Genomic DNA, 14648 nt, shown 5'->3' on the forward strand with positions numbered 1-14648 from the left:
ATTGAACTCCCCCAAATTAAGATGGGGTCCAAAACAAACATTGTATTTTGATTCAATTTCTTAATATGGCATTTTTATTAGCAAACCTTAGTATTTTTTTATAGGTATGTTGACTCTTAAGTCTAATTTTTTTCTTTTTCATTCCCTTTGAATTCTGCCTCTTAGAAATACAGAGTATCTCACTCAGTGTCTTTTTGTTATTTCTTTATTTATTTTTGGCTGCACACAGAGCATGTGGAAGTTCCTGGGCCAGGGATCAAACCCAAGTTACGGCAATGACAACGCTGGATCCTAGGTCACTAGGGAACTCTCCTCTTAGGCCTAATTTCTAATGAGCTTTTCATTACCTAAAATGATCATTTTGGTCCTCTGCCATTAATGTATATTGAAGAGTTTAATAATTATATTTCACATCCATAAGAACAACAAAAACAAAGCAACTTATGCTTATAGCGCCCACTGTGTCAAAATGAGCAATACAGGGATTCCTGTTGTGGCGCAACGGATATGAATCCGACTAGGAACCATGAGGTTTCGGGTTCAATCCCTGGCCTTGCTCCATGGGTTAAGGATCTGGCGTTGCCGTGAACTGTGGTGTAGACTGCAGACGTAGCTTGGATGTGACATTGCTGTGGCTCTGGCGTAGGCTGGCAGCAACAGCTCCAATTGGACCCCTAGCCTGGGAACCTCCAAATGCCACAAGTGCGGTCCTAAAAAAAGACAAAAAGACAAAAAAAAAAGAAAGAAAAAAAAAGAGCAATAAAGGCACCTTATAAGGAAGGGCTGGGCTCTAAATCAAGGACAGGCAATCAGGTCCTATAAGTAAAAAGAAGCTATCATTGTCCATGGCTTGACCTTTACTCAAGCTCCTTTGGTCTCATCTACTTTCTTTTTTCCTCTTTTCTGAACTCTGCAAATAAAAGCTGATGGCACTTAGAGGCACAGCTTACTACTTCTGATCTTGCTCTTTCATTAGTACATTGTTGTGATGAAATAAAAGGTTTATTTGGCCTCTGTCCCTGGTTCTTAGCACTGTGCTCCTAAACTCTACAAATTTCCCAAGTGATGGGTTTCCTTTTCTTTTTTTTTTTGGTCTTTCTTTCAGGGCTGTACCTGCGGCATATGAAGGTTCCCGGGCTAGGGGTCTAATGGGAGCTGTAGCTGCCGGTCTACACCACAGCAACGGCAATGCCAGATCCCTAACCAGGGATGGAACCTGCAACCTCATGGTTCCTAGTTGGATTCACTTCTGCTGCGCCATGACGGGAACTCTGGATGTCTTTTATGATCTCTCAGGACCCTTTCCAGCCATACCTGAGCTAATGCTAGTGAGGTGGTTCCTGGTGGGACCTCTGGACAGTCTTAGGATGGGAGCTGGTCCCAGAGGAGCTTCAGCCCCGCCCCCTCACCTCCAGGAAGGGACTGGAGATTGAGTTCAAACACATGGCAAATGATTTCAGTCATTTCTATGTAATGATTCCCCCAACAAATCCCTCAACAGTGGAGCTCAGGTGAGTGAAAGAACTCGTAAACGAGGTCAGAACGGTGTCAGGTGGTCCAATCCCTGGGCTCTCATATATTACTGTGAGGACTTTGGCTCTTACCCTGACTCTTTCACTGGGGCACTGATGCAGGACTCTAAACAGAAAACCCAGCTTACTAAAAAGACACTCTGGCTGCTGAGTTCACATGAGCCTGTGGGCAGGCAACTGCAGAAACATCAACACCAGTCAGGAAACTATTCACATGATACAGAAGAGTGATAACAGTGGCCAGACCAGTATGGTAGCAGTAAAGTAGTAATTTTTTTTTTTGTCTTTTGTCTTTTTAGGGCCGTACCCACAGCATATGGAGGCTCCCAGGCTAGGGGTAGAATCGGGGCTTATAGCTGCTGGCCTACACTATAGCCATGCCAGATCTGAGCCACATCTGCGACCTACATCACAGTTCACAGCAATGCTGGATCCTTAACCCACTGAGGAAGGCCAGGGATCGAACCCATGTCCTCATGGTCAGGTTCGTTAACTACTGAGCCACAATGGGAACTCCCAAAGTAGTAATTTTTAATTGTAACACTTTTTTACTCCTGAAATTCCACTACACATCCCTTACTAACCACAGTTTTGATACTGCTACAGAAATACTCCCAAAACACCATCTAATACTCTGTATTCAAACGTCCTCCATAACATCTTCAAAATGTCTTTGTTTAAAAAGACCCAAGAGGGAGTCCCCCCGTGGCTCAGCAGGTTAAGAACCTGACTAGCGAGTTTCTGTTGTGGAGCAGCGGAAATGAATCTGATTAGATGCAGCTCGGATCTGGCGTTGCTGTGGCTGTGGCACAGGCCAGCAGCTACAGCTCCAATTAGACCCCTAGCCTGGGAGCCTCCACATGCTGCAGGTGCGGCCCTAAAAGACCAAAGAAAAAAAAAGTACCAGACTAGTATCCATGAGGATGCAGGTTTGACCCCTGGCCTCGCTTAGTAGGTTAAGGGTCGGTCTGGTGTTGCCATGAGCTGCAACTCTGATTTGACCCATAGCCTGGGTCAAACGCAGCCCATAAAAAAGCAAAAAAAAAAAAACCCAAAAGTAAAAAACAAGATTCACCCACTGCATTGGTTTTTGAATTTGGGGTAAGGACACTTAACACAAGCTCTGCCCTCCCGACACATTTTCACAATCACAACACGGAACTGTTGGCCAGAGCACAACAGCACACAGCAGACCTTAGAGTGCATGCATCTCCTATAACTGAACTTCTGAACAACAACTCTCCATCTCCCCCAGATCCCATTCCACTCTGCTTCCAGACACCTCCCAAATGGAGTCGTGGGTTGTTGCGATTGGCTGTCTCACTTGGCATATTCTGTGAGGGTGTCCGAGTGAATGCACAGAGCAGAACTTCTAAGAGCCATGTAACGCGTCTGGCCAGCGTCTGTCTCTCTGGGCTCTTTAGTCCAGAACAGTCCACCCTGCTTCCTTTCTTCTCTTGACATTCACTTGTTGAAGAGACCAGGTCAACTGTACTGTGAAATATCCCATTTTCTGGATTTGCCTGATCCTTTCCTCTTAACTTAGTTTAATGTATTCCTCTGTCCTCTGTATTTTTCTGTAATCTGGAAGTTAGATCTAAAGCCTAGATTTAGATATATTTTCAAAGTGTAGCTATTAGGATTTCCTGACAGGTTAGATGTGGGATGGGGAGAAAAAGAAAGAAAGGTTTTTAAGGTCCGAGGAGCTCAAGGCCAGAAATGCCAACATTTGGAATGAGAAGAGTTGACTGAGTGGGTTTGGGTAGAAGACAGGTTTAGTGTTTTTTTGTTTGTTTGTTTGTTTTCTTAACCTGCTGAGCCACCAAGAAACTGCAGGGTTTGGTTTTAGATATGATGACTTTGAACGTCTTCGAGACCCACCTGGAGATGGTGAGTAGACAGACAGACACATTTGGACATGAGGGGAAAGATCCAAGCTGGAGACAAAAAGCTAAGAGTAGTCAGGATATGGATGATATTTAAGGCCATGAGACTGATGACATCATCAGGGGAGTGAATGCAACAGAAAAGAGCAGCTGGTGCAGGCCTGAGTCCTTAAGCACCCCCGGGCGCGGAGAATGTGTCCTCGGGAGACAGCACTGGGAGGGAAACCAGCAAGGGCAATGCTGATCATCCACCGAAATGGGAGGGAAACCCAGGAAGGTTACAGCATCCTGGAGGCCAAATTTTAATAAGTGTTACAAGAAAAGTAAACAGGTGAGCACCTGTCCTTTGAATGCTGCTGCTGGTCCAAATGAGGACTGAGAACGAGCATCAGAATCAGCAGTGTGTGGGTAACTGGTGCCCTAACAAGTGCAGCTTTAATAATGGTGAGAAAACCCTGACCAAAGTGGAGTTGACAGCAGGGGAGAGGATTCTGAGAAAGCTGCTGCACACGGGAGAGAACTGGAACAATGACCAACAGGGGTGGGGTCCTGAGAAGGATGCTTACAGATAAATCGGTCTGCTTGTCTGCTAGTGGGGCTGATTCTGCAGAGAAAGGAGGGCTGTCAGTTCAGGAAAGATGGGAGAAGGTCAGTGACAATCCCGAGTGGGTGAAAGGAACTGGGACCCAGTCCAGGATGTGCAGGCACTGACTTTACGACAAGATGGTCCCTCACGGAGTGCCCGTCATGGCGCAGTGGTTAATGAATCCGACTTGGAACCATGAGGTTGCGGGTTTGATCCCTGGCCTTGCTCAGTGGGTTAAGGATCCGGCGTTGCCGTGAGCTGTGGTGTAGGTTGCAGATGTGGCTCGGATCCCGAGTTGCTGTGGCTCTGGTGTGGGCCGGTGGCTATAGCTCTGACTAGACCCCTAGCCTGGGAACTCCATGTGCCGTGGGAACAGCCCTAGAAAAGCCAAAAAAAAAAAAAAAAGATGGTCCCTCATCCCTAACCCTCAACTCGAATGTGGTAAAGGGTGGCCAGGCAGTGGCGCTGATGCTACAGTGTGGGGTTCTATGGAGATTCTCTTTTGTGTGTTTCAACCTTCTCAGAAGCAGAAGGAATCCTACCTTGAGGGGTGACGGGAGAAGAGAATGGGGAGGCAGCAGTGAAGGGCTGCAGAGAGAAAAGCGTGAGACAGTCACGGAGGAGACAGGGAACGAGAGGACTGGGAAGTCCAAGTGTGACCATGGGTCCAAGGTGAGAAATTTAAAATGAGATGCACCAGCATGTCTATGTTTTCTCCATCCAGGTTCAGCTGCACAGGCCAGATGCAGAATTGGTGGGACATCAAAGTTAACTATGTTGTGGTTTTGCCAAAAAATACAAAGAAACAAGAAAGGGGCAAAGGAGCTAAAAGGTACACTAGGAAGTGGCTATGACTGACCACAGAATTTCAGCTGAATAAGAAGAAAGAAAGAGGTGAAGAGGAAGGACAGGGTTGAGACCCCCCGGGCGCAGAGAATGGAAGAACGGCTAGCAGCTCTATGCCAGAGAGAGTGAGATGGAAAGACAGGAAGTGATGATCAGACCGTGGTCAAGAGACAAGCAAGATGATGGTCATCATAAGGTACAGGGCAGGACCAGGAGGATGATGGGCTGGACCAGGGGAGGAGAGTTCCAGGAGCTGATAGGCAAGGCCGTGCAGGGTCCTCCAGATCCATATTCAGGTCATCAGGGACCTCAACAAGGGCATCACTGGGAAGAGTGTCAAGCACCAGGACCCAAAGCTGTCAGAAATGAGGAGGACGTCTTAAGCCACAAACCTGGGGGTCTCAGGAGCATGGTGAGGAGAGCGGTCTGGAAGCAGCACTGAGGAGGGGCACCTGGCTGAGCGGTCCACGAAGCCACAGTGGGGGACAGCCTTCCTCAGAAGCCTGCAGAAGCAGCGCTGTCAGGGAGAACCGAATTCCTTCCAACCCCGTTGATCAGGGGGAGGTGCAGACCAAGATTCACAGAGGTTACAGCATAAACAGTCAATTTACATTCTTGACATCTCACATAGGACATGCTGTGCTCACCAAATTGGGAGCTGCTTTGTGAAAATGTTTATAAACTCTAACGTTAATTTTCTTCAGATCAAGAAACAGAAAATAGAAAATTCCATAAATTTGGGCTTTGACATTAAGAGTCATGGACCCCTAGAACCCTTCTACACTGTTGGTAGGAATGTAAATTGATGCAACCACTATGGAAAACAGTATGGAGGTTCCTTAGAAAACTAAAAAGAGAACTACCATATGATCCAGCAGACCCACTCCTAGGCATATATCCAAACAAAACTTTCATTGAAAAAGATACACGTACCCCTATGTTCACTGCAGCACTATTCACAATAGCCAAAACATGGAAACGACCTAAATGTCCATGACGAATGAATGGACTAAGAAGATATGGTACATACTCACAATGGAATACAACTCCGCCATAAAAAAAGAAAAAAATAATGCCATTTGCAGGAATAAGGATGCAACTAGAGATTCTCACACTAAGTGAAGTCAGAAAGAGAAAGACAAATATCATGTATCACTTATATGTGGAATCTAAAATGGCACAAATGAACCTATTTACGGAACAGAAACAGATTCACAGACATAGAAAACAAATATGGTTAACAAAGGGGAAAGGAGAGGAAGGGATAAATTAGAAGTTTAGAATTAGCAGATATGAACTACTATATATAAAATATATACAGCACAGGGAACTATATTCAATATCCCGTAATAAACCATAATGGAAAAGAATGTGAAAAAGTATATGTATACACTGTGATGAACTTAATCACTGTGCTGTACACCCAAAACTAATACAATACTTTAAATCACTTATACTTCACTGAAAAAAGAAACAAAACAAAATGCAAGATTACAACATTAAAAATAAGAGCCGAGTTAGAAAATGAAAAAAAGAAGCCACACTCTCCCTCGAAAAATAAAACATACTGTGAGTCCATTTATATACATTTGTAGAAAATGCAAATTGATCTACAGCAACAGCAAGCAAATCCATGGTTGCCCTGGGGATGAGAAAGGGGTGTCTGGAAGGAGAAGCTGAGAAATGTTTTGAGGTGATTGATATGTTCATTACCTTGATAGTTTCTTGGGCATTTCCACAGGTTAAAAAAAAATGATCAGGGGAGTTCCCGTCGTGGCTCAGTGGTTAACGACTAGGAACCAAGAGGTTGCAGGTTCGATCCTTGGCCTTGCTCAGTGGGTTAAGGATCCGGCGTTGCCGTGAGCTGGGGTGTAGGTTGCAGATGTGGCTTGGATCCCGAGTTGCTGTGGCTCTGGTGTGGGCTGGTGGCTACAGCTCCAATTAGACCCCTAGCCTGGGAACCTCCATATGCCACGGGAGCGGCCCTAGAAATGGCAAAAAGACAAAAAAATAAATAAATTAATTAAAATGATAAAATTCTACACTCTAAAAACATGCAGTTATATGTGGAATCTGAAAAAAGGACAAAATGAACTTCTTTGCAGAATAGATACTGACTCACAGACTTTGAAAAACTTACAGTCTCCAAAGGAGACAGTCTGGGGGTGGGGGGATGCGCTGGGGTTATGGGTTGGAAATCCTATAAAATTGGATTGTGATGATCATTGTACAACTATAAATGTAATAAGTTCACTGAGTAATAAGAACAAAAAAAAGTCAAACCCTGGGAAACAAACAAACAAACAAAAAAACGTGCAGTTTCATTCCTGGAAATGAATCTGACTAGCATCCCTGAGGATGCGGGTTTGATCTCTGGGTTAAGTGGGTTAAGGATCCAGTGGGTGAGCTGCGGTGTAGGTCGAAGATGTGGGTAGGCAGCTACAGCTCTGATTCGACCCCTAGCCTGGGAACTTTCATATGCTGCGGGTGTGGCCCTAAGAAAACCAACCAACCAACCAACAAAAAAAAACCCAAGTAAAACCGTAAAGTTTACTGTAGGTCAACTTCATTTCAGTAAAATTGTTAGGAAAAGGAGGGGATGAGTGCTAAAAAGAAATGAGCTGTCAAGTCACAAAAAGACGTGGAAGAACTTTAAATGGAAACTGTGGAGACATCGAAAACAACAGTGATTGTGGCAGGTGGGGGTGACTGGGTGGAATGGGATTTTCAGAGCAGAAACTGTTTTGTATGATACTATAATGAAGTATCAACATGTGTCAAAGCCATAGCATGTAAACAGAAAGTGAACTAGGAAGTAAACTAGGGACTTTGGGTTGATACCATGAATCAGTGTCAGCTCAATTGCAACAAGTGTACCTCTCTGGTGGGGGATGTTGAGAGCAGGGGAGGTTCTGTGTGGGCGGGTAATGGGACCTCCCCACACTTTCCACTCAATTTTTTTTTTTTCTTTTTACAGAGGCACCCACGGCATATGTAAGTTCCTGGGCTAGGGATCAAATCAGAGCTGCAGCTGCCGGCCTACACCACAGTCACAACAACACGGGAACCAAATTGCAACTGTGACCCATGCATGGCACAGTGTGTGTCAATGCCAGGTCCTTAACCCACTGAGTGAGTCCAGGGATCGAACCCATATCCTCACGGAGACTACATCAGGATCTTAACCCACTGAGCCACAGTGGGAACTCCTTCACTCAGTTTTTTAAGTTTCTTTCGCTGTAGTAAAATATACACAAGACTTGTCATTAAAGCCATTTTTAAGTGCACAGTGGCATTAAGTCCATTCACATTGTTGTACAATCACCACCACTCTCCACCTCCAGAACTTTTCCATCATCCCACACTAAAACTTTTTTCCACTCAATTTTGCTGTGGAGCTAAAACTGCTCTGAAAAACAAGGTCTATTAATTAAAAACAAAGGACAAACAAAAAGATAGGGGGACATGAACCTACACAGATGAACACAAAGGGAGAAGATGGTTGGGACCGGCATATGTACACTGAGGCATATGGAATGACTGGCCAACGGAGACCTGCTGTAGAGCACAGGGACCTCTACCCAGTATCACCTATGTGGGAAAAGAATCTGAAAGAGAATGGATGTGTGTATATGTATAACTGAACCACAACAGAAATTATCACAACACTGTAAATCAACTATATTTCAATAAAACTTTACAAAATGGAAAAAAAAGAAAGAGAAGATGACAACAAACTGTTGGAAGCTGGAAAACAGATGGATAGAAAATGACTTGAAAGACTAAAAGAAAAAACACATTATACTAACAATAAGTATAATCAGATCTAGTCATATTTGATAAAATTTCTCCTAAAACCATAAAAACATAAATAGCTTTTCACTTATCAGCTCTGACAAAATAAAATTTGCTCTTTCCAGTAAAACTCTCCTCAGCACCCACACTCCACTGGCTTTCCTGCTGCCTCTCTGGTCCCTCTGCTGGCAGATGTTCTAACCAACAATTAAATGCTGAAGTTCTTCAAGACTCAGGCCACACATTTTTTTCTTGGTCCTACATTATTCTGTGAATGATTTAATCCACACTTATTGCTTCAATTAAGAGATAGCCAAATTGATATTTCCTGTTTGGACTCCTCTGAATTCGAGGTCTGTGGAGTCAACTGCTAACTGAGAAACTTTCACAACTTTCTCCGTAATGCTTTTACACTGGCAGTTTTGTTCCCGTGGTTATTTAAAATCTGCTTCTCCCCAGGTTATAAACTCTCTGAATGACTCTCAGGACTAGTTTACCCTGGGGGTTGTGGCTCATCCTCCTATCACTAGGGCTAGACATAAAGTAGCCACTCAATAAATACCAAACTGACAAAGGAGGAAGTTTCTGTCAATCTGTATTGTACAATTATTTAAAACAGATAATATAAAACAATATGAATGATGGCATTTCCGCTGTGGCCCAAAAGTATCAGCAGCATCCCTGTAGCACAAGGACACAGGTTTGATCCCTGGCCTGGCACAGTGGATTAAAGGATATGGCACTGTTGTAGCTGCAGCGTAGGTCGCAACTGTGGCTGAGATCTGATCCCTGGCTCAAGAACTCCATATGCTATGGGGCAGCCAAAAAAGAAAAAAATGAATCATTATGTTGAATGAAAAATGTCAGGAGTTCCCGTTGTGGTGCAGTGGTTAACAAATCTGACTAGGCACCATGAGGTTGCGGGTTTGACTCTTCGCCTTGCTCAGTGGGTGGGGGATCCGGCACTGCCTTGAGCTGTGGTATAGGTCGCAGACTCGGCTCGGTTCCCGTGTTGCTGTGGCTCTGGTGTAGGCCGGCGGCTACAGCTCCAAGTGGACCCCTAGCCTGGGAACCTCCATATGCCGCCGGAGTGTCCCTAGAAAAGGCAAAAAAAAAAAAAGAAAAATGTCATTAAAAAAATGACACAAAAGAGTATACACTGTATGATTCCACTTACAAGAATGGAGAAGTAGAAATCATGGACCCTCTTTGAGGCAAGGGGTATTGATTAGGAAAGGGCATGAGGGGAACCATCAGGGGCTAGAAATGTTACATATTTCAGTCTGGGCAGTGGTTACATGGATGTGTATAAACATGCATGCATATGCATACAATCTATACATACAGACAAATTCATTGCCTTTTTTAATAAGCTTTTCTGTCTACCCTACATCACTACGAAAGGAAGAAAGGAATGCATTTTTTAGGGGGGAAAAAAGGTAACAAACTAAATATTGATGAGAAATGCTCACAGTTCTACATTTGATAAATTAGAATAACTACTTCTCAGAGCATAATTGTTATGATCTTGATTTGGTGAAATAATACACAGTCTTTTTTCCGATTTCTACAGTTGATAGAAATCCTACCCAAACTAACACAAGCAAAAAATTCATTTACTGACACATACCTGGAAAGCTCACATAGCTAGGCCCACTTGACCACAAATAATTTTTATTAGGAATTTCAGTGAAATCCTCTAGACCATTCAGAAGCAAAAGGTTATCAGGACACCATTCAAAGGTGACCATGAAAGTTCCCGTCATGGCTCAGTGGAAGCGAATCTGACTAGCATCCATGAGGACACAGGTTTGATCCCCAGCCTCACTCAGTGGGTTAAGGATCTGGTGTTGCTGTGAGCTGTGGTGTAGGTCACAGACACAGTCTTGGTCCCACATTGCTGTGGTTGTGGTATAGGCTGGCAGCTACAGCTCCAATTTGACCCCTAGCTTGGAAACCTCCATAGGCCGCAGCTGTGGCCTGACAAAAAAGAAAAAAAACCAAAGGTGACCATGAAAGTCCTAAGACCACATTTGTCAGAGCTCTAGAATTAGGGCTGGTTGGGTTTGAAACAAGCCTTCTCAAGCTCCACCAAAAAGTCTGCCCACCTGTATATCTGGAGAGATGTTGTTTACCGCCATACCACTCTGAAAACGCCCAATCACGTCTGAAGAGGTGTGCCATGTGAGGTACAGAGGAAAGAGACAACAAGCTACAGATTTCAGGCATGAGCCCCCAGTGTGAAGGGCAGGCAGAGTCTCTGAAATGCAGGCATCTGAGGTGCTTTTCAGATGGGCCACTCTGTACAGCTCACTGCAAGGTGAGCAACAGCAAGAATTGTTTTATAGATGAACAGAACTGCAGGAAGTCTCAGAACATCACATGTAAATCTTCTAGTGTCATCAGGCTGACAGATGTTCAGAGCTTCAAAAGACTATGTGTCCCCCAGACCACATCAGACCTAATGACATCTTAAATTCCCAGGCAATCCTTTATTTGAAAACTTCCTGGGTCAAAAGTTGAAGACGGCCAAACAATATCAATTTTACAACTATCACGTTTCCAAATACTTAGAAGGAAAGAATCAAGTATGTTTTACATATCTCAAACAAATATTTTACCCTCTTGGTCAGCCAGTAAGCAGCACCCACAATGCAGACCAAACCAAGAGAAATGTGGATCTTTGACCATGTTGGACCTACTAATAAGAAGGGCCCAAAACCCCACTTCACCCCAAAACCATGTATTGTCCTAGGTGCTAGGATGTGCCAGTGAACAAATCCCCTTACTCTATGTGGAGCTGTGTGTGTGTGTGTGTGTATGAGTGTGGGAAGAAGCAAGATGTAACAAATAAGACACATATATGGCTTATGAGATGGTGTTACATACTTCTATAAAGCACACAGGTTAAAAGGGATACAGAACACAGGGCAATGGGTATTTTATAGGATTCTCAGGGGAGGCCTTGCTGATAAGACAACACCTGGGCAGAGTCCTAAAGAAAAAGAGAACCTCTTCATTTTTTCTCTAATGGCAAAATCAGGACGCTGATATGACATTGTCTGCCAAGCTTATGCTGAAAAAACACAAGAACAAAGAATTCTGTGGAATCACTGGAGCATCATAACAACACAGCCCTAACTAACCTGGCAGCCAGTCCATCTGTACCTAAACAAGCACAGCCAAGGGTCACCTTTGCTGCTCAGTGCTCAGTCCACCTGCAACACATGTGTCACATGAATACTTAACATTTTCGCTCATGTTTTCAATCTAATAAATAACTACATAAAATCATACAAAAAGATAAAGCAACTTATTCTCACATCTTCTGAAGAGCCTGGGCCATCACAACCCCATTCGTTAAATCTTCCACGGTCTGGCATGGCGCATCCACGTTAAATGTCTGGATCTGAAAAAAGAAAAAAGGGGAAAAAAGATTCCATGGTTAGCTGCATGGAAGAATTCTTAGGCTTCTTAGGCTCATCTTGGGAACTGAATACATTTTAAAATGCAGGACAGTTAGAAATGTTTTCCCTTATGGGAAATTTCCTGTAGGCTGTTACTGCAGTTTTTTCCTTTGAGTAAAAGAGAAATTGTGGTAGCCACTGGGTGACTTCGCCGCATTCATCCTCCTCACAGATGATCATCTAGGAATGCCAGGGCACCTTCATCCCCTCTGCAGGGGCTGAATCACGGATGCACAGGCAAACAGATGCAAAGAGAGGCTTACTTGGGCTTCTGGGGAAGAAAAGCCCATCTCCTATTGAAATGAGTAAGCATGCTGGTTGCCTCAATTGCCACTAATGTCATTTCTGTGACTGTCAGGATGGGGCCAATGCAGTGGATGTCAGAAAAGAGGGACAGAAAGAACTAGAGCCATTAAATTAAAAAACCCTAAGACTTCCTATTATGTGAGATAATTTTCTTCTTTAAGCCTGGCCACATTGAGATTTCTTTTACTCAAAACCAAAATATCTTTATACAGATGCAGAAATCACACTTACAGTTAGGTTAGATATTCACTTTGATTTTGAATGTATTCTAAATTAGAACTAACATGATGTGGCTGAGAACTGGGAGCAATTATTTCTGAGTAAGATAATACAGCTGAGCCAACAATGATTAGACCCACCAATGCAACCAGGATGTAGATGGAAATAAGTCACTAAGAAGAAATGGACACAGGCCATGCCCTGCAGTTTAGAGGTTAGTGATTAGACCCACCAAAGCAACCAGGATGTAGATGGAAATAAGTCACTAAGAAGAAATGGACACAGGCCATGCCCTGCAGTTTAGAGGTTAGTGACATAAAAGAGTATGGGAATCAGAGGACAAGATGGAATGGGGAAGAGACTGGAATGTGAAAGACAGGGTGAAAGAAGGAAGCATCATTGTGCAAAGCCTCATAAGCCATGTTAGGACTTGATCCTCAGCGCAAGGCAAGTGACCAGAAGATTCTGGGCAGCAGAGTGAGGCATGAGATTCACATTGCACAAGGATTGTGGCTGCTGCACTATGAAGAAAGGCTTGCAGGGAACTGGCAGGGAGACCACAGCTGAGATCAAGCTAGGGAGTGACCATGGAAGTACTGGAAAGAATGCTCAGGTGACAATGTGTCTTCAATACATTTTCAACTAGGGAGTTACATTCCTAGAGGTAAAATTGCTGGATCAAAGTGTATGCACATTTTAGGGTTTTGATAAATATTGCCAAACTGCCCTTAATAAATGCCACAGTGATTTACTAACAGTTGGTAAATGTCCGCTTCTCTGGGCCACATCATCTAACAAATCTTTAAAAAGAGAAATACTAACAAGTGCAGTCAGTAGCTTCTTCGTATTTCCTACAGTCTTGTGAGTAGCGATGTGGCGGAAACTAAGGAAATGATCTTAAAGATCGAGTGCCAAGTGGTTTTTACTTAGGTGTCTATTTGGGAGAGGTGATGGAAAGAGGGCCCTTGCAAGTCACGCCCAGCACTACCATATACACAGCAGAGACTCAATAAATTGTTCCTAAGTGAATAAATGAACCAAATAAACATCATTATAGGAAATATTGAATTTTACCCCACACTCTCTCCAGTCAATGGTAATATGGTAATAACATTGTAGTTTAAAAAGAAATAAGCACCCACTTTGATTTTATAGACTCCATCACTTTCTTGGAGGTTTAGATGAACAAGAGCAGCAGTGAGGGCCACATCTCACAGGTCTCTTGATTGCCAACCTCAGCACCACACCTGACACAAAAGCGCCCTCACCCAACATTCTCTGGATGGTAAAGAACTGACTTGGTCCCAGCCTTGCTCCTAAGTTGCTGGCTGTATGACTTTGGATATGCCACTTTAACTCTTTTAAAAATCAATTTTTCAATCTAGAAATCAGTAAAAAATACCTTATGGAGGGGTGAGTTGCTTAAGGAATGAATGAGAAAAACCAATGCAAATTAGGTATTTGCAAAAGTCTAAAGCTTCAGTTCTCAGACCTGGGTGTACACCCGAACCATCTGGGAGGTTGGAGAAGGCTGGGAATCTATTTTTAACAAGGTTATCAAGTATTTCTCATGCTGTGGCGCACCAATTTGCCTTTGGAACCCTCTGATACAAACCACTACCAAATGTAAAGGTTGAAAGATCAGAAAACTGCCTCTGGCCAATCAGAAGAAAAAACTCAATAAAGCAATTAATTCAATAATGCAAGTAATTTCCTTGTAAAGACTATGTCTGCTCCTCTCTTGGGACTTAAAACTACTTTCCTTTTTATATTTAAAATGTGGCTTCCAGGAGTTCCCGTCACACAAAAATCAGCAGCATCTTGGGAGTTCCAAGGACTCATGTTCAATCCCCAGCCCAGCACAGTGGGTTCAGGATCTGACATTGCTGCAGCTGTGGCTTAGGTTGCAATTGCACCTCAGATCTGATTGCTGGCCTGGGGACTCCATATGCTGTGTGGTAGCCAAAAATGAAAAAAAAAAAAAGTACAAAATATGGCTTCTAAACAGTTA

General features: G+C 43.6%; 1 protein-coding gene across 4 annotated transcripts in view; it reads right to left on the minus strand.

Moving 5' to 3' along the window:
- Positions 1-14648, minus strand: part of HOOK3 (hook microtubule tethering protein 3) — a 95025-nt gene that overhangs the window by 75375 nt on the left and 5002 nt on the right. For all 4 annotated transcript variants that reach the window (XM_047771761.1, XM_047771760.1, XM_047771763.1 and 1 more), the window contains exon 2: positions 11969-12054. In XM_047771761.1, coding sequence (XP_047627717.1) covers positions 11969-12054 — 86 coding nt within the window. The remainder of the gene's footprint in view (positions 1-11968; positions 12055-14648) is intronic.

The sequence above is a fragment of the Phacochoerus africanus genome, chromosome 3 (assembly GCF_016906955.1).
Source record: "Phacochoerus africanus isolate WHEZ1 chromosome 3, ROS_Pafr_v1, whole genome shotgun sequence".
NCBI lineage: Eukaryota > Metazoa > Chordata > Mammalia > Artiodactyla > Suidae > Phacochoerus > Phacochoerus africanus.